Raw genomic sequence first — 21,509 nt, 5'->3', positions numbered from 1 at the left:
ATTTACGAAATGGATTCTTTAGATATTTCTCCTTGAGCCTTCAACAAACCTAAATAAAAGGGCAGAAGAGATGTTTTTGTTTACCTGTGAAAATGATGCAATGTTACTAATCAAAATGAAAGGGCAGCAACACTTGACAAATATACAATAACCATAACTCCCTAGAGGTGTTTAATTTTTTATTTGATAAAACTAGTGCCACAATATGTGAGGAATGTAGCCCATTGAGAAATGGTGGGGATTTTAATTATATTGGTTTTCCTTTTTTTTCTAAATAAAAAAAGAATCTTTTGTCTATAAAAAAGCCACTTTATAAGTACCTTTATAAGCTCCATGGATAAATCTTATCTAGTAGGACTGGTTTGGTTTCCTTGATGGAATAAAAGAAAATAAATTAAATTAGTGGTAGGCTTTTAAGCACAGCTTTTGTCCAAAACTACTTGAGTTTCCCTTCTGCACATCATTAACTGCAGAAATTAAGTTGTGCTCAGGCCAAATCAGCACACCTTCCATTCAGTTTATTTCACTGGTGTATACTGTGATGGTTATCTTTATAAGTGCTGAAACTTAAATTAGATTATCCACAGAACTTAGCATATTTTTTATCAGTAACACAAGTTGTCCTATCACACTTACAACACGTCAGTTTGCTAAGATCTCTGTGTTACTGAGAGATCTGCATAAACTCTGTAGGTGAAATTATTTAATATATTTAGAATTTCCTTTCCTGATAAACAGTCTTATTCTGTGACATACATCATTAAAATAAATGAAGGAACAAGTAGGTGTCATCACAAAAATGTGAACTTTGAATGTGTTAAAAAAAGAAAAAAAAGAAAACTTTGTTATAAGATATTAGGCTAATAATTCTTGCACAAATTTCATTTTTATGTGCTGAAATTCCTTCTTAATCTCAAGAGAAGTCAAAGCAAATGGTTTAACTTACTTTTTTCAGGAACTGCAGTTTGAGAGACTGACTCGAGAACTTGAGGCTGAACGTCAGATTGTGGCGAGCCAGCTGGAGAGATGTAAGCTTGGATCAGAAACTGGAAGCATGAGCAGCATTAGGTAATGTACAAATTGTTGATATCTTTATAATTAGTAAACTTTGTTGCTGTTATGAATTATCACCAAGAACAAGTTTGGTTTTTTTTTATAAAAATCATATTCACTAGGGAATGTGAGATTTTAGTGGAGTTTGAAAATTAGCATTATGAACTGCTTTTTAAAAAGAAAATTTCTTGCAATTTTGTATCTTCTTTGTTCAATAACAAAATAGTAGTCACATTTGGAATTCATTGATTTCCTGAAGCTTGAATGGACTATCAGCAACTTGTTTCCACCACCAATACAGCTGTAATTTTCAGCTGAAGATTTTTAGCTTCCTAATTGCAGAGATGTATTGATAAGTTTTGTGAACCTATTTAACCATAATTTTATCATTCAAGGTATTAAAAGGTTTAGAATGAATTACGTAAAGCTATCTTCAAAATGTCAGGTGTATCTTACATCTTCATGACGAGATATAAGTCTCTCTCTTTGTTTAAACATTGGTTTACTTTAAGAAATTCTTCTGGTCCGTTGTTTGGAGGATGACAATTTTATTTAAGAAATTGTAACAAAAGGAAACTGATATCTTGGTGAATTTCATGGAAATGAAGACTTTTCATTTTTTAGCTTCTTGATAAATGTGTTTCTTTGTTTTCTCAGTGAACCTAATAAATGGAAGATGATGGTACTTGAGTTTCAAGAATTGAGAAAGAAATAAGTTGTATAGGCATGTGTTCTTTTTTTATCAGTGGAAATATGAAGAGATAATATGAAGTATAACATGGTAAGCTTAGTGCAAAGTTTTATGTGATAATAGTAGCAAAAATACAAAAAGCATTGATCACTTCCTCAGTTTAAGCGATTCAAACTACTCTTCAATCAAGTGAATGATTTTTCCATAAGTAAGAAATAACTGTTCAGTAGAATGCCAAAGATGTGACACAAATATGGAATGCAAGGTCAATTAAAAATGGCAGAAGTCAGAAAAATCTTTCACTAATTCAGAAGAAGCTGTATGCAAAGTTGACTTAAATGTAAGCATTCTTAATAAATCTGGTGAGAATTAACTCCTTTAGATAAACTCTTGTTTTATATAATGTCACCATCTAGACTTGTTAACATTAGAGAAAGTGACTTAAATTATTTAAGCATGGTCTATATTGGTGCATCAAGTTTGCTTCTCTAGCACTTTAAATTTTAATTTAAAAATGGTATGACTGCATTTCAAGAAAGTTATCTGCAATATGTTTGAGTAATACTGAGGTATGTTTAAATTATGCTGTTATTTTGGGATTATTCCAGTCAGTAGTATGAAGGTTGGGAAATTTCTTGCTGTGCAGGCAATGTTTCCTTGGTGAACTTTTTTCTTATTGATAAATTTATACTTTTGAGTTATGAGTGATATCAAGGACAGATGACTTGGAATGAGTTCTGAGACTCCAGTTATTCAAGAAGTTTAATAATTGGACTGCTAATCTGTCTGTGAATAACAGAATAACGGAATAGTATAACAGAAGAGATTTTAAGCAAATTCTTGATGTCAGTAATTGGCCTTGAGATGTTTTACATATGCAGTTTCTAGCATTTAAGCTAAATACATACTAAGAAATACCTGAAATACTGTTTTGTAGAAAATAACATTGAAAGTTTACAGTTAGATAGCTGTCCTTAGACTTGACAAGTGATGTAAAGAGGAAATAAATAATAATCTAATATTGTTGTTGTTGGGTTGTTGTTTATCCCATATATATTAAATGAGTAATCTTCTGCCAAAAAAATTCTAAATCCTCACTAGAGGGGCTTAGAACTAACGCAAATACAAAATGCAGTCAGATATTTTTCTGACTGCTGTGCTGACTTTCCAGTGGTCATCCAGATTTGAGAAAGTTTCTTTAGCATTGTATTCTTGACATATACTTAATCTGTAGTCTTTTTTTTTTGTAGGGGATTGGGGGCTGTGTTCAATAGGAATTTTGCTAAAAAGGACTTGGGTGCATTCTTTTCAGGAACAGGTACTTGGATGTGAACCAAAGGCAGAATCAGTCGCTTCTGATAAAACTGAATAAAATGTTTAGACCATGAGTTAGGACAAAACTTGTGAACTCTTTCCTTCCCCAGTTTCCCTGTTGGCAGATACTGAACAGTTCATTACTCAGCCTGCTGAGTATTAAAATTTCATGATACATTCCATAAGGAGACAAGTCATGGTCCATGCTACTCCATTCCTCTGGCTGAAGTGCTTATTCCTTCTGGGCCAGAGCTGTCAAAATCTGTCACTCCCTTTGGTACTGGGGGGGAGGGAATTAGATGCCAGCATTTGGAGTTCTTCAGTCTCTGATAATTTTAAGCACATATTAAAGAAATGTACTGTTAGCAAATCCTTAAAAATTTAAATTTCTGTTTCATAGTCTTTATCACTGTTTTGAGCAGTTTCTTTGGGATTTTTTTTGTTGTTTTGGGTTGGGTGTTTTTTTTGAAAAAGCCTTAGTGTTCGAACTGAGGAGCATTGCTCAAGCCTAGCCTACTTTTATTCCTTGAACAAATTGTTTGCAAATTGGTCAGGCAGGAGACTTTTTCTCAACTGAATTTCTACTCACTACTGAAATTGGTAGAAGTGATGTGCCCTTAGTTGTTGAAAGTCTCTTGAATAGACTGGCATTTGTGCCTGAGTGCCTGAAGCAATATGATGACGTTTCTGTATCTTGCAAGTAGCAAAAATACAGTCTAATAAACTAAATAGTGTACAAAACATAACTGCTTTGTACATTCTTTTTTTCAGTAAAGTTCTGTCCTTCAGAAATGCCTATGTTATTCGCACTGTATTACCAGGAAAATTATATTTTCCTTAGTTAGCTACAATTTTCACAAATTCACTGAAAATAAAAGTACAGCAAGTCTAATTGATAAACCTATAAGATCCTTAATTTCAAGAACATTGAAGAAATAACTGGGATGCATTGTGGCATAGGCAGACAACTGCTGCTGTGTTGGTCAAGTAAATAAAATAGCAATTACAGTTTTCCTGTACAGCTGTCAGTGTTCTATGTAATTTAGGCTACTTATTGTGAAGTGATATATGGTCTTTTTAGATAGTTAATTTTAAGGATTGTCAAATCCAGTAGCCTCATAAGAGGCAAGGCTGCTGGAACCTAGACCTGCACAGACTGGAGAAGTGGGCTGAATGGAACCTTATCAAGTTGAAATTCATAAATTATTTGCAAATGCATCTGGGATGGAGTATCCCCTTGTTACAACACAGCCAGGGATAGAAAACAGCCTTGTAGGAAAAAACCTTCAGGACCTTGGAGGTCTTTTCCAACCTAAGTGATTGTCTGAATTACTGTGATACTTACTCAGTGATTCTGAGTCAGCAGCATCCTTGCAGCACAGGCCAGCTGTACCTTGGGCTGCAGCAGCAAAAGTGTAGCCAAGAGATCAGGACAAATGATTCATCCCTTCTGTTTGAAGGGATACATCTTCAGTGCCCTATTCAGTTTTGGGCATCCCTCTATAGAAAAGACATCAGCATTCTGGAGCAGGTTCTGTGCAGGGCTGCCAGGAAGGCAGGTGGCCAGGGAGCACCTGGGGTGTGAAAAGAGGCTGAGGAAATAAGGGATTTTAACTACAAGAGAAGGGTCAGGAGGGGCCAACTTCTGATTGCAACCAGGTAAAGAAGGACATACAGAAGACAGGGCAAGAGTGTTCTCAGAGGTGCATTGGGTAGAATGATAGGTGACAGATGGAAGTGGGAAACAGAACATTCTAATTAGGTGTAAGGTGTTTTTCAGAATGAATTTGGTTAAACATTGTCACAGGTTGCACTGATAGATTCTAGAGTTTCTATCTGTAGAAATAATAAGGTCTCTGTGTTCCCACCTAAATTTTCCTGTGTTTTTTTATTACTATTTCTTCATAAGTCCTGGGAATAGAATTGTATTAGTATTCTATATTCTTTTTTCCCATAAAATTACAGGCTCCCCAGGGAAGTGGTCATAGCATCAAGGCTGCCAGAATGCAAGAAGCATTTAGATAAGTCAGGCACATGGTCAGATTCTTGGGGCTGTCCTGTGCAGTGCCAGGAGTTGATGATCTTTGTAGGTCCCTTTTGACTGAGGATATTCTGTGATTCTATTCAAGTATTTCAGAAAAAAAAAATCCCTCTCTTACCTGAACTGAAAATGTGTTTGCTTTTGCCTGTGAATGTGGGTGTTAAAATAAGAATATAGGTATTAAAGTTGAAAAGTACATGGTTAGTATGGATTGTGGAGCAAAATACAAGCCAAGAGACAAAGATATGTTTGTCATATCATGAGGACAGAACAGGGGTTTTTCATGCAGAGTTTGATCAACAGTCCTGTGGAAAAAACACTGCAGCTTTCAAGTAAAAATTATACACCATCATACATATTGAACATAGATTTCAGTACATGTTAGAAAATAGTTTAGCCTGCATTGTGGTTCTTTGTCAACTCAAGATTTATCAGTTAAATGTGTTAAATTGTTTCACATTGGTATGCTTACAGTAGTATCTCCAAATGCTACTGGAAAGCTTCTAACTTGAAAACAAAAATTTAAAAATCCTTTTAATTAAATGTAAATTAGAAAGCTAACTTTAAAAAAAAGTCAACAATTATTGCAGAGCAGAATTAAAAAGGATTTTATTATTAGCTATGAAAATGCCAATTATAATGTTTGTACTTATTTTTTAAAAACAAGCCAATAGCATGGCTATTTTTACCAGGATTTTAAAAAGTGATATTCTTTAAAGAGTTGGACATTTCACCAACGGGAAGAGAAGATTTTACTAAACTTTTGTCAGCAAATGTTGTAGCTTAAAATTAATCTCAGTCTGTAATGTGTGTTTACTTAGTAGTTCAGAAGCTGAATAAATTTTAAGTTTTTTCACACTGTTGTTCATCATTGTGGATTGTGTAAAGCTTAACAATTCATACTTGGATGAACTTTTGTCAACTGAATTATTAAAAAGGTTTATCTGAAAGAAAATTAAAAATGACAATAAAAGCATGCAGGTTTTTGAAAATGTAAGATTCTGAAAATATTAGTCACAAATTCTACAAGTCAGAATTAATTAGCTGTGATAAGAGAACATTTTGTAGGGGTTTTTTTGTTGTTTTTTTCCCCTCCTGCCTTTATCTCACTGTGATTTTATGTTGCTATAAGTGACCAGGTCAGGCAGAACCTTTCAAAAATATGCAGATTGCTCTACTCCTGAAGAGAGTTTGGTCAGGGTTAATCATGGTACTATCAGATATATTTGTAGATCTTGTGCAAAACTTTGTGTGGGCTTGTGATAAAGCAGAACATTCTAGTAAAAATATGTTGTGGGTTTCAAGGTAGAAGAGATTAAAAACATCCTACCATTTTTTGCTAGGAAACCTAGTTTTGGTTATAATGCTGTTAAGCCAGAATGAAAATGAAGTTAGCTAGAAGGAAGCATTCAATTAGAACAAAACAATGGGAAAATGTGCATGAGTTTGTTGTACCAGAAGGTTTTCATTGAAGTGTTTGCATTATTTGAGTTCTTTGCTATCTCTGGAAGGCATGAATAAAAAAAAATACCTTTAAAAAACATCACCACTGCAAAAAAAAACCCTAAACAAAACAGCAAAACACAGAGATATTCTTAAAAAAAGTTGAAAAGATGGTATTTTTCTTACATTGAGAATCCTTAAGGAGTTCATTTGTATTATCTCAGAAAAAAGAAACTGAAGCAGCCTTTGTCAGACCATAATTTAGAATGAACAATGTGGGTTTAATGCTTGCCACTTTTTAAAAGGTTGGTTTGATTTGTTTTGTTGTTTTGACGTTTGTTTGTTTTTTTTCCCATGTCAGTTTTCAGCCTAGAGCTTAACTCAGTCATTGAGGGATTCTTCCCCATGCCATTCATCTTTTCCAATAATCGACTGAGCTATCACAAAAAATGTTTGTGACTTTGTTGGCTTGCTAGGATTGCTAGCTGATGGTTGATAGTCGCTGTGCTGTGTTCCCAGCTAGGTAATAGCTGGAATCCCTCTGAAAAGAGCTGGAAGCACTTCTGAAAATTGGGCTACTTATTTCCATGCCCAATCACAGCATTTAGGCACTTCTCATGATGGGAAGGTGGAGGGGCAGGTGCTGATCTCTTCACTCTTGTGGCCAGTGATAAGGCTCAAAACAAGATGAAGCTCTGAGCCAGGGGAGGTTTAAGTTGGATATCAGGAAAAGGTTTTTCACCTGGAGTGTGGTTGAGCACTGGAACAGGCTCCCCAGGGAGGTGGTCACAGCACCAAGCCTGAGAGTTCAAGAAGTGTTTGCTCTCAGGCACAGGGTGTGACTCTTTGGGTGTCATGCTCTGGGCCAGGAATCAGGAGACTCAGTGATCCTTGTGGGTTGCTTCCAACTCAGCACATTCTATATTTCTCTGATTCTAAATCTTGGAAACCAGAATTTTGTGGAATACAATAAGTTGTCCGGAAGTAGAGGGGGCAGATTCTGATTGTTGTTGTAACTGTGTATCTAATTTCCAGGCCTAATTTCCTATACAGTTTGACATCAAATTCCTGGTGTTGTGTTTACCACCACATATAAGAGTGTTTGAGTCAGAGAAAAGGTTTTAGAACCCAGGGAAATACTGAGGATAATATTTTCAATACTTCAGTATCACCTTGTAATTGGTACCTCTTGATCTTTTGATTGTGACACCTAGAGACCTGAAATGTGATGAACTCTCTATACTATTAGACTTGGTCAATAAGTTAGTTTGAATCCATCAATAGAAGAAGATTTGAAGAAAATGTCACTCTAGGAAATAAATTATGGCTGGAACAGTTGACACAATTAATACTGGTAATGTGCCTACTTAATTATATTCTGAAGAATGACATTTTACTGGATTAAAGTATCAGACTTGTTATCTGATAATTCTGAACAATCTGATTTTAGATTAAGTTTGAGCTTGTTTGTACTCAGTTTATAGTATGTCCAGTGTTGAAGGAAATGGTTTAAAAAATACTGAGATAAGGAATTGGTACAGGAGCAAAAAAATGAGATGAAGTCAAAAGTTGACCAATTTTTTTGTGTATTTCTATTACTGGAATATTTGTAGCTTCTTTGTTCTGGTTCTCCACAAGAAATATGTCAAGAAAACATTTATTAGATTAGTCTTCTTATCCTCTCCCAGAAACTAACTGGTTTCATAGTTTTGGAGTAGATTAGCTTCTGTTGCTGAAAGGCAAATTTCCGGCATTTGTCCAAACAATCAGGTTTGGTGTAATTTTGTTTTTTAATGTACATCCATATCTTTTACAGCAGTAGTATGGATCATGTAATTCCCAGATAGATCTATCTCTGAAGGCACAAGCTCCAACAGGACTTTTAAAACACCCTTTCTACAGATACTCTTCCTCTTTTTCTGCTTGCTGAATACCCTCCAGGGACACCATCTCCATGGGAGGAGTAACACAGTAATATTCAGCATTGCCAAACTCATTACATTGGCATGTTAATGGAATCAAGTATCAGATTTTCATTTAATTTCATAAAGAGAAGATATGTCAGTAAGGATATGGACATTTTTCTGCCCTAAGAAAGGGTCTTAAAGTCTGAAAGTCTTATATGGGGCTGCCAATTGTCACTTATATTCCCTCTCAAGCTTTTCATTATGTGTTCTGTTTTATTAATACAGAACATACAGGTATAATACATGAAAAAGAACATAAGCAAAACCACAAAATGACAACAGAAAAATACTTTACATATCAACTTTAACTGATACGTAGGCCAATGAAGACTATACTTAATAGTAAATTCTCTACCTTAGTGCATTTTTGGCATACTAATAAGTTATTTGAAAACTGTTTCCAAATTTTGTATTCACAATTTCAGTGTGTTTTTGAAAGCCTGACACTTGGGTATGGCTAATATGAAATATACATGGAATTGCTGATCTTAGAAAACATATTGTTAATGTAAAACTTGGTTATGTCTTGCAAAGTAAGGTTCTGTGTTCAGCCTGCTGTTCACAAGCTGTTTGTTGAAATATCAGGACACTTCAGTTTATCATAAAGAGTTGATAAGCACTGTAGTAGTTTGCCCAAGGACACAATAATAAAAACTATCATTTGAAACTTAAGGATATGTAGAATATCTATCAAGAATGGGACACAAGTGACGAGTCTATTTCTCTACAGCCCTTCTAGCTCTCCTTGCTGGGCACTGCTTTAGTAATTTGACAGCATTCTTTTTGTTCCTATCCTTCCTTATTGTATGTCAGCATGTTTTTGGGTCGATTAGGAGGAAGACAAAATTGAGAATATACTGAAAGTGCCTTATTATTAAAAGTTCTTGAATTTAGAGTGCTTGAAGGCAAGTTTGATAAAACTTCTCCAGGAATGCTCATTTCTAGTGCTTACTGCTTGTGAGTCAAAGGTACTAGATAGTGATTTTTTGATATCTTAGATGTAGAATACAGCTGAGAACAAATCCTGTAACATGGTGCCAGTAAAAAATGGCCATGGGCAATCGACATCAAACATTGAAACAGAATTAAGGTATCCAAGGTTTTTCAAGGAGTTGGTTCTGAGAAACTGTGGACAGAGACCAAAGTGCTGTCATCAAAGTTGCCTGGTGCTTTGTATAGAACCAGGATTTCAGTTGTTCCTTATTTTAGTAAGGTGCACCTTCCAGGTTGAGTATTTCCTTTCCAAAATGCACATACTGAGGTTTTGAAGGGAATTTCAGCTAAGCAACTTTCTTGCTGTTTTATAAATTTGCACCAAAAGACATTGCTGTTATCAGAGTAATGAAACATACCTTTGCACAGAGTTATGGAGATAATTCCCTATTTTCCTACAGTGCTTTTTGTCTTCTACCTACTGTGGGGGCAGAATACTGGAGCTTGGAGGGAAGTCTAGTCTCTTCAGTGTTGTTCCATCCTTCCTTCCATGTTGTCAGGGTAAGGAGGTGTCCTTTGAGTGCAGTGGCAAGAGGTTAAGAAGCAGATTTCCAGCTGCATTTAACATCCCAGTTAATGCATGTATGGGGGAAAGTTAGAGAGGAGGAACCATTGTTCAAAATGTGGATGAGACATCTGGTAGAATTCAGATTCAATCTATAAAGTGTAGATTGGTCAAAATTGGAGACTTGAGAAGTGAGGAGTGGGTTGAAGAAGGATGAGGAAAAAACAGCAGCAGAGAAGAGCAGAAGAGGTGGCTAAGGCAGAGGAGTCAGGGAGCTGTGTTCTTTCCTTACAGCTGGAGGATCGAAGGCTCAAGTTGAAAATACCCTTTTATCCTGGCTACTCAGTCTGAGAAATCTCAGAGTAATTGCTGAGGAGATCTTACTGGCTTCATTTGCTGCTATAAGCAGTCATCACATCTGTGCAGCGGTTCCTGATCGGTTTTTAGGATCCCTGCATGTCTGGAAGGCTGTACAGAGAAATAAGAAACAAAGAATATCTGACAGGGATTCAAATGAATCTTTCCATTAGCAGCATTAGGCGGGAGAGCAATTCCACAGGTACAATTCCATTGGATTGCCTTCAGCTATTACAAGGAGACAGACAGTTCTTTTCCTAATGCACATTTTGCAAGTTATGAAATCTATTGGTCCTGTAAACAACAGTGTCCCTCCAGACAAGCATGTCTTATCCCTCAAGCAGTTTAGAAATGAAGTGATCATGAAACAGAAGTTGTGTAACAATGCATTTGTACAAGGACTAAGTCAAAATGCAACCAGCTGAAGGTGTCCCAGAATTCCAGCTATACCTTTTCTTCCTGTGTGTGTTTCACCACTAAAAACAAAGCCTATCTTACTGCTTTCTTGAGGGGAAAAAAAAAGTGTCACGTTGAGTTTCAAAGAAATATTTCAAAGAACTTGAAATAAAGTCAGGCATGCTAATTTCTCTCCCTTTACCACCCCTACCTTGTGCTTCTCACCATCTGACCTTGTGTAGACAACCTTGAATTATGTCTTGAGCATCCACTCTTTTGATATCTTTCTTCTTCAACCCTGCCTAAATTTAAATTCCACCTAAATCACTAAACACTGTATATTGGCAAGTAAAGCTGTTACCTCTTGCTCTCAGTACTTCCTTGCTTTGGCAAGTCCTGCTCACCTTTCAGTGCAGATATGGGAACAGTTACTAAAGGTCCCAGCCAAACCCTCATCCTGGCTACTTTATCTGTCCCTAGCAAGTTATTTTTCTGTTAAGGTGGCTTTTTTTTGGGTTCTTGATTTTAATAAAAGCATAGTTGTTTTCCAATGCAATCTTAAGAAACTGATTTTCAACAGAAATGTATTGGTGGAAGTTGCAAACTTCCCAGTAGTCACAGCTCTCAAAGATACACTCCTCTTGGAAGTAGTAATTTCTGCAGTCAGAGCAAAAGTGGATCCTGTATCTTGCCATGATTTGTCTTGATAAAAAAAAGATGAACTTTGTTGTATTTAGCTGTAGTGTTTGATATAGCAAATTAAAAATTTATCAATTCACTTAGAAAACAATTCGGGGGTAGTGTTTTTTTCTGTTATTTTATCCTAACTTTAGAAATTGACTGTTCTATTGCTCTTAATTATTAGGTATTCTCTCCTTGCTCATATGTGATCATTGGTCCCAGTTATCCTTTGTGTTGTCTGTATACTTTTCTGTTGGATTGACATGAACGTCTTACTGATGCTGCCGCAACTGTGACTGTTCTGTAGTGGAAACTGAGCTATGCCTTCTTTGATACTCAAGTATTTCGCCTACTAGAAGGGCTCAGGAAGTATTGCTAGTATATTTAGTTGAATTCCATGAAAGGCATGAATGGACACAGTTCTATTCCACTGGCATCTCAGAACTGAATAGCAGTGTACTTTGAATGGCTAAGTTTAGATGCTTTCGAGGCATGTTGCCACTTCAGCAGTTAAGGAATATTTTATAGACTTTATTACGTTAAACTTAGAGTAGCTTTTAAATTTCTCATGCTTTCAGCTCATAGATGTACTCTCAGCTATTGCTAATTGTGAATAAATACTGTGCCTCCTGCTGGCTTTCCTTTACCCCTTCTGTTTTTACCTTGCTCTCTATCCTGCTTGTTTGTATAAACAAACAATGAAAAAACCCAAAGACCAAAACCAACCAACCAAAAAAAAAATCCCAAAACCAAGCAAAACCCCAAAACTTTTGCACACATCAGTGCACTGCTTCTTCTCTCTCTGTAGAGCAATATACCCCAACTCCCCACGTATAGAAAAGGAAAATTTAGTACAAATGTTGCATTTATGTTTGTTCTGTTATCTTAACTAGATCAAGATTATATACCTATATTTTCATTTAAATCTACTTTCTGAATTTTTTCTTGAAAGTCTTCAACATGCAGATTATCACGAAGCTGGCTGTGAGTGCAGCTGTGATAGATATCATATTGAACTGAATACAGTGTGAAGTTTGCCTAATTTCAAATATCGTATGAAAGTTACCTTAAATGTTCCCAATAGAGCTACTGACTTTATTGACTTATTCATGAATGGCTAGCAGGAGCCAGTGGCTAACCTGAAAAGAATATCTTTAGCTTGGATAAGAATGCTTGCTTCAAAGCTTATCAGAAAAAGCATAAAAAAAATAAAGGGCACCAGTTGTTGGTAGAAGAGTTTAAGTTTCAGGGGGACTTCAGTGAGCTTCACAGCAATGGCATTCCTCCCCCCACCATTGAATCCACAGTTTCAAGAGGATTAACTTGGTAGTAGGTTCTATGGATTCAGGCCAGTATTTCCAGGCTTCCTTCTGGGTTTGGACACTGCTCTCCAAGCCTATTTGTTAATGAACCCCTATCAGTAAAACATTTTTGAGCATGCACCCACAATATATGGTTATTTATTTATCCATTACATTTGTGTACTACTGTATTACTATATTATGAACCTTATGAACCATAAAACGCCCAGAAATTAAAAAAGTATGAGATAAAAATGAAGTAAACGCAATTTTTTTATAAAAAGATGTTTCTTTTATGTATTAATGGTGCAAAAAGAATTTTTTCCTGCACTCCAGGAACTCGTCTTGTGGAATTCCTGGGGTATCTGCATACCACTTTGGAGAGTGCTGGGATGGAGGACTAATCTCACAGTAATAACTTTTCTGCTGAGGAGTCTGATTGAAGCCTTTTAGAAGCAGTCCTGCTTTAGGTCAGGCTCTGCAAGAAAGGTGTGCAAGACAGTAGTGCTGGCAAGATAAGCAAGGGAGCTGTAGATGGGCAGATGGGAGTTTCCCCCTCACTTAAACCATCTGAGAGCTGTAGTCCTCCTTTCACAGTATTGGGCACTGCAAAGGGAATGCAGCAGCAGCCACATCAAAGTTGTAGTTTTCTTCTTCTCCTCCTTCTTTCACTGCCTTTTCCCCCCATTCTCACAGTGTAAAAAAGATGTCATTAATATTTTAATTTTTGGCCTAGGTTATGGGTTTACTGAATAATGTGTACAGTTATCTTTACAGTAGGTTCATGCCACACTTTGTGTGTAGCTCCCAGTACTTAAGGGATCTTGTCCTTAAAGGCATGTATTGCCTGTACTGGGATAAGTTTCCTTCTGTAAGCTGAGGCATGTATAGTTGGGATGCTATTATACCATTCCTTTTCACTTTTATATCACTCATGAATAAATTTGTTTATTCTAAAAACCAATTGTAAGTAGTATTTAAATCTAAACCCATTTCAACCACTTCAGGCTAACACAGGAACAGCATTTCAGCAACATCGATCTGACAGTGTTAGTCTATATGGAGCCACTTCTAGTCAGAACACCAGACTAGTAGATAGAGAGCATTACAAGAATTTTCTTTATTGCACTCATAGGACCCATTCGGTTATAATCAGTGCTTTGTAGTTCAGCTATCCAATTTTCCCCTTCTTGTTGATTCACTGAAAGCTCTGGCAGATCTTTGGAAGCTCATGGCCAAATAATTTGTCAATGAAATGTATTGGATGTAAATTGGTAAATGTAGCTGTTAAGAGGAAATAATCATTGCAAATTCCTGATGAGAAGACCCTTTTAATAATTTGAAGTAATCATCATCTCCACTTTCTTAGTCTGCTAAATATATTGCATCACAATCTATTACATGTTGCTGCTTAGGGATATGTGAACATAAGGGCATAAGGAACTCTGTATATTTATGAAAGGCTTTTACAAAAAGCTTTCTGATTTCTTCCATCCAGTCCATGTTAATCGTGTTGAAGAAATGAGCCAGAGATCTAGTTTATCCATACATAATGGTGTTTATAAATCTGCTCTTGAAAAGGGGAGTGTACTTTATGCAGTAGATTCTAGAAGTCAATCTGAAACAGCTTCTGTAGCAGCATTTATGTTTCCCAGCTTTTGTTTATGATGTAAAAAATACCTCCATTTAGATGTCAGAAGACTAGGACTTTTATTACTGGGTATTTTCTCATCCACCTCTTCTCCTTTCCTTTCCTCCTAACTTAGATCCTCATAGGGTTCTCACTTAGTGCCATATTTAAGAAGGCACTGTATTTATATTTGAAGAGAAAGACTTTAAGAATTTCACCTTCCTTGAGTCTTTATTTTCGGCAGTAATCTGAAGAGGATTTTGTACTACCACTATAAGAATCTAATTGTACTGCAAGTCGCTTTTGTTCTGATTTTGAACTGGTTTTTAAATCCATGTAAATCTTTCTATAGTCAACTCTACTAATAAAACCTAAAAATGGACATATTTTAGTGACTTTGGAATATACAACTGTTTCAATATTAATCTCTGTTTCTACAGCGAGACACTGGTACTATATTGCTTTACTCCTTTGTAGTGAATTTAGATGATAGTTTATATTCAGCTTAGAAGAAAGACCCAACAACAAAAAAGGGATATTTTTATAATTACAGTAAATGCCCTTTTTCATGCTATTAAAATAATCTGTGACAGGAACTGCCTAACATCAAGGATATTTCAATAAGCATGATTTTTATCCCTTGATGAATAAAATTTAAAGAAGGCCCTGTTACCATGCATAATATAACCCTTGTCAGGTTTTGATTATTAAAGGCATTTTTGATTATTTAAAGCATTTACTGAAAATGTAGGTTATGAATTGCTTTTATTTTGTTCAAAATAATGCAGGATACACATAGTGAAGAGATACAATTGTGGCTAGTCATTTAGAAAGATATTATAGTTAATGTACAGCTTTGTGCATTAATGTTGACTTTAGTGAAAAACAGTACTGCATTTGCTGAATGTTTTGATAGTAGCACATCATTATTTAAGAGTGCAGCCAGCCTGGGGTACAATTTTTTGGATCTTAATTTTTTTTTTTACTCTATCTTGTTATTTAAAACTACATTAAGTGATGCTAAGCAGTAATAATGCTAAATATTCTTAATCTAATCCAATTATTAAGATAGGATTTTAAAGGTTTATTTTGCTTTTTTTGTTCAAATTATATGCAGGAGTAAGTTGTTTTGATGTTACTATTGCTGTTCAGAGTTCAAGTGGCTTGAATTGGCTTGTGAGGTACAGCAGATCTCATGTCAAAGAAACTACAAGAATATTCTCAATGTAATTTTTGTACTTTTTGAAATCTCGTATTTTCAATCACTTCTGTATTTTTCTTTACATTTCAGTTCTGCTTTAAATTTTTGTCATATTTATAGGAGTTTCTTCTCTCTCTCCTTTTCTATTGATATTATAAAGGCGTAGGCCTTTTGATGAGCACGGATCTGTTCTGTATGATTCAATGGTCTTGCCACCCTGGAATGTCTGATGAGGTAAATAATTTATTTTACTGGAGTGATGTCATATTCATGAGTTTCAAGACCCAAGAGCCCTGAAGTCTTAATGACTGCAAATCCTTACCAATTAACCTACTCTGAAAAACAAGGTGTGTCTGAAAGGACAGAGATTTTTTTTTCTCTGTTGATCATCTCTGGTTCTCAGCTAATCTAGGAGGAGATACAGGATTTTCCAATCTACTTTCTTTAGAATCTCCATACCACTTTCTCTTTTGGCTTTGGAGGTATCTTGTTATTTGCTTCTGCAAGAACAATCAATTGCTTTGTACCCTTAGTTTTTCCATCACTTTATGATGATAATAGGTCCCTCTATGTTCTGCTAATTCAGTAATGGTTCCTGGGTCAGAGTCAGGGGACACAAGACAAGAGATAGTGTAGTTTGGAAAAAATGGTAATGCTTTCATTGGGACTGATGATCAGTCAGCAATCTGACTGAAAAAAGAACTTCCATGTAGGTCTGTCAGAAATACTACATGCTACATTTCTTGGTAGCCACTATAAATAGAATACTATATGCAAACACATGCACTTATTGCAGCTCAAATTTTTTTACTTTCAATTAAATGTGTTTGCCTTCCTGCCTTGGGTTCCTTTGAACTGCTGAGTCTGAAAGTCTTCCACTAATGTTGCTGAAGTTTGCAAGTGATCTATTAAAAAATTAATCCAATAAACCCATTTTGACTGATGTTTCATTTTATTGCAGACAAATCTCAAAGAGGGATACCATGCAATGTGACTTGTAAGCAGGCAGCAAGCCTTTTAGTGGAAGATACACATCTTGCAGCCAGTCTTCAATTCATTGACTGCTCATTAATTTAAATGGTATTTCTTGGGTAAAGAAGTTAGAAAATGACCTTTGATTTTGCCTGTTTAAATGTTGCATCATTCTTATGGAGAAGAACTGTGGAAGTAGAACAAAAGGTAGTAAATCCATAATTAAAAGTACATTCTGTAGATTTGCTTCTGCTTCTGTATTTACTTTAACTTACTATGTCATGGTTAAGGGTTAATATCAAAGAAAAACAAAATGGGAAAAAACAAGCAAAACCCCCGCCTTACAGCATGGGGTTGACATTGGTCCTTCTCGCAAGATGGAATTACGAGAGAAAGCAGAGGCTTCAAAACAGCCTATACAGTCACAGTTAAATTTAGACAATATGTATTAAATTACAATTTCTCTATTGTGGAACTTGAGACCCCTGAATATCTGTAGGAAAAAGATTATAAAGAGCATCAGGGCAGAAATTCAAGGTTATTTCGTAATGGGCCATTTTTATGGTCCAAAGTTGAAATCTTAATTGCTTTTTATAACACAGTTTGAACAGAGATAAATATTGAAGTTTTACTTCTCTGCTGAATTGTCATGCTTCTTTTTAAAAGGAAGGGACCTAGGTGCTGTACCCTGTGGAGACAAGTTGATTTCCTTCTTTCAGTTCTTTTGTTCCCATGTGCTGGGGAATGGGAAAACAGAAGAAGGAAAAGAAGAAGAAGAAATAAAAAAAAAAAGGAAAAAAAGAGCTTTATTTGCATGGAGGAAGGGCAGGGATTGAATGAAGCATTCAGCTCTGCCAAGGCAGCCATTCTCTTCTGTGGCATCAGTACTCTGCCAAGATTGTCACACTGTGATACCTCCTTTATTTTGAAGTTGGAGACTTTCTATAACTAGGATCTTTTAGGCCTGTGGTTTTGCAGTGTGATAGCATGAAGCCTGATGGGAAGGATTCACCATGAACTACTGCCTGGAAAACCTTGGCCAGTTCTCTTTGAGCAGAAAGCTTGCAGTGAAAGAAATGGCAACAGAGGGGAGAAGCAATGAGTGTGGTATAAAGTTACTTTACTTTTTTGATAGGACAGTAAGCGCAGTTAGTGTGACTTCTCTTATCTTTTCCACTGCATCTTGATGGCCTTTTGGTAGCATCATGCGGCAAAGCTATTAACACTAAGAAAAAAGATTCAAATACATGAGGACACAGAGCCTCTTATGGGAAATATAGCATCTGAAATGGCATTGCTTGCTTTCTGAATGCTGTTCAAAATGCCTTCAAATGCCAGTGTTGACTGCATTGGGTATTGCAATTAGTGATTATTTTCCCAAAATATCTTTTTTTAAATAAGTTTAAACAAGCTCACTACATTATTAAAAGTTATGGCAACCATAGGGATTTCCGACTATTACTATATTCCAACATTACTATAAGAAATGACTTACTGCTCAGATTAATTTTTTTTCAATTTTGCAGCATATGATTATTTTCATATTTCATCTAAATTCATGAGCTATAGAATAATTACTAAAGGAAATATATTTTATGTAAATAGCTGAAGTTTTTTTCTCAGAATCAAAATTATGTTTGCAATTAATGAAAATTATATTAGGCAATTCTTTGGAAGTCTGTTGTGAGTTCTTCACTGATTTCCAGATTTTCTCTGAGATTTTAAACATGTTGTAAGTAAAAAAACCTAAAAGCTCAAGTGTTCAAAATGGTTTATAACTATTAAAGATAGTGCTCAATTTTATTCAAAACTGTGATATTTTGGATACTATGAGTTGTTCTACTGGTACTTGGGGAATAAAAGCAACTTTAAGGTTTCTGTAGTGACTGGCTTTATGTGCCTTACAATCTCATTGCATTTGGCCACCAGTTGTCCAGACATGGAGTTCTGGGTGTCTGGTTCTGGCTCCATCACTGCCTGTTTAGCCAAGTTCTTTTCAAGTGGAAGCCAACTGTGCCTTTTAGTTCTTACTTCACTTATGAATTTTTCATTGTTTTAATCTGTTTTGCCTGTGAAACTTTAAATTTATGCTTGCTCTTGTCTCATGGTAATGACATACGGGGACAGTTGATGTACTGTAGCAAGGCACCTGTCATTGTTCCCTTGTACACAGGATAACTGTGTAATAAAATGCAAGTGGTGTTAAGGAATGACCCCATTTCAATGAAAGCTATAAAAAAATATATACATAAGGCTTTCACAGACATTTTTAGAGAGTACCTGTAAAGAAAAAAAGCTGTAGCAAATAAAAAGGCGAGGAATTACTTAATGGGGACTATTTAAGCGTTCTCTGAACTAATTATACCTGAAAATCCTTTCTGAATGTATTCCAGTGCTTCACCTGCAGAAAATGTATACTGCTTCTCTGATAGATAGTGTTGTCAGTTTTACCAAGTGTTGCAGCCAAGTGGCAATATATTTGTTCTCTCTGAGATGTGTACAGGATGACTGCACTCGCAGACTGGCTGTGAGAGTGACAGTGACACAGAACTCGCTTTTCAGTTTGCTTATGTTACTCCATAAACGTATAGGCAGGTCATGCTTGAAATGAATGTGTCACCATTACTTTCCTATACACCGGTATCTTTAATGTCATTTCCATTTCATTACCCTACCCAGAGCAATTTAAGTTATCTGTGATAGCATTCTTTGTCTGCTGTCAGCATAGTATTGGTAAGGCATTCAGGGGCCAATGGAAAACAAATGAAGAGTGTGGGTATCCTTGCCCCACCCCCCCCCGCAAGATAAATTTATGGAATGGTGCACTAATAATGCTCAAGTTTCTAGAAAACTTTCCATGTCTTTCCACATGGACTAGCTTTCAGCCAGAAAATGTATGACACTGAGACCAAATGTCACTGTCCTAAGGGCACAGAGCCAGTTTGTAGGTGTTCCTTTTCCAGTCCCATTTCCTCTAGGAGCACTGAATGTCCATTGTAGGTAGCCATATCTTCAGCCGTGTGCATTGCTGTGTCACCCGGGGGGACCTTGAATATATATTATGGGTAACTTCTCTCCTGGATGGACCTCTTGGACAGGCACTACAGCTTGTATTCAGGTCTGTTCCCAGCCCTATCTCTGGATGCTCGTGACTCAAGCCCCTGGATGGATTCTAGACCCAATCAGTTACTTCACTGTTTTGGGAACTGTAAGTAGACTGATACCAGCCTCTCTGCTCAATTCCTTGGCAAAAGTGAGGAGGTTATCCACAGCACAGTGTGGGGCACTGAGTAGACCAAAGATGTGTCCCTGGATGTTTCTTCACAAGGGTCTTCTGTCCTTGGGGGCTTGAAGACTTCTATCCTGAAGGATTCTCCCATGTGATGATCCTGGCTCTGTGAGTGGGGGTATCCAAATGAGAACAAAGCTCAAGTGCTGTGTTTCCGTGTGAAAATGAGCTCGGGATCTCTGTAACAGAGACATGTCTGTTTTGCTACCCCTAAAGTCTAGTGGTGGTTTAGGGTCTTCAAAGATGAAGGTTTTCATCTTCATTAAGACAATGCAGCACCTGGTCAGCTTGCACATTGCAGTGTAGTATAAGAAGCACTGGAAAGTAGCTCTGAGCCCCTAAGCCTTTCAAGAGCCTTTTGGATGGCATATGAATGTTTAGTGAGTATTTGGTTTACCTCTGGAACAATGTTTTCAGCTAAATTTCTTCCTTAAAGGATCTAGTTAGCATGCACTGTACCCATTCCAATGGGACTTTACTTCATGGATTTGCTTCAAAATGATATTACTGCTTAGGACTGAAAAGAGTACCATAGATGCAGCCTTAGAACATCTTATGATGACTGCCAGCCACTGAAAGGAGCAATAATTGTCTCATGCTCACATCACTTTTTCTGTGCCCCTTCTGCTTCCTCTTCTGAGTTCTGCTTGTCACACTAAACATTCCGTGCTTGGAGGGAAAGCTAATTCATGAAAACCTCCGAGCTTTCCCTCAGATCAGCAAGCTGAGGAGAGCCTCTAGAGAGCTGCACAATTACTAAATTTAACTCAAGGGAAGAAGTCAGAAAAGCAGAGAGAATACGGGTCTACCCCCTCTGGCCTCCGCCTGTTGTTAGATTGAATTAAGTCTAATATGGAAATACACCCTGAAGGAGAATCATTTATTTAGAGTTTATTTAGAGAAGACACTGTTGCTACTGGTTGAGAATTCGCACAGCTGAGGAGTCACTGTTTAAAAAGTGTGGTGGAATTCCCCAAATCCCTGACATTTTTTTTCAGCAGATAATAAACATTGTCAGATGTCTTGTGGAGGTTTTTCTTGACAAATGGAAAAACACTGGATATGTGTTTGGTTTTCTTCTTTTGTTCTGACCTTCTCAGAAGAATGAAAAAAAATCAGAAAGTAACAGTGAACTGTTATAATCAGTATTATATTCACAGGCAGATACAGTAGGTAATGCACCACTAAGATCATACTTCTTTTATTCATCTTTCCAAAATCTGTTTTAGGATGAGTTCAGTATTTTTCCAAATTTTAATATGGTTTTGTGTATCTGTACTTGGATGATGATAAAGATAAAAATTTGGTATTGTATTTTTCTACCTATAATTTACAAAAAGCATATTATCTGCTTTCTTTCCAATCTATTTATCTTTTTCTAAGAAAAAAACACCACCAACAACCCTCTTTAAAATGCCATATTAAAACACCACTCAGTCAAGGAGTGAATTTTGAATCTCCTGCTGGAACTATTCTCAGCTCACTTTGAACTAAACAGAACAGAAACGGCAGGAGGGTATTCTATTCCCTAAATATACACTTTGTTAGAAATAAGGTTATCTAATTAGAGCATATTAGTTGTGGAAATTGGGAAGTCTCAGTGCTGATGTATGGGCAGATTAAGGTGGAAGTTTTAAAATAAAATCTTTTGTGTTCTTGTACTGTAAGTTGTTTC

General features: G+C 36.2%; 1 protein-coding gene across 1 annotated transcript in view; it reads left to right on the top strand.

Moving 5' to 3' along the window:
- Positions 1-21,509, top strand: part of CTNND2 (catenin delta 2) — a 635,688-nt gene that overhangs the window by 246,431 nt on the left and 367,748 nt on the right. Inside the window, exon 3 of the mRNA XM_014307661.2 lies at positions 956-1,068. Within this exon, the coding sequence (XP_014163136.2) occupies positions 956-1,068 (113 nt within the window). The remainder of the gene's footprint in view (positions 1-955; positions 1,069-21,509) is intronic.

The sequence above is a fragment of the Geospiza fortis genome, unplaced genomic scaffold, assembly GCF_000277835.1.
Source record: "Geospiza fortis unplaced genomic scaffold, GeoFor_1.0 scaffold281, whole genome shotgun sequence".
Classification (NCBI taxonomy): Eukaryota; Metazoa; Chordata; class Aves; order Passeriformes; family Thraupidae; genus Geospiza; species Geospiza fortis.
This window is presented reverse-complemented; position numbering and strand designations above follow the sequence as displayed.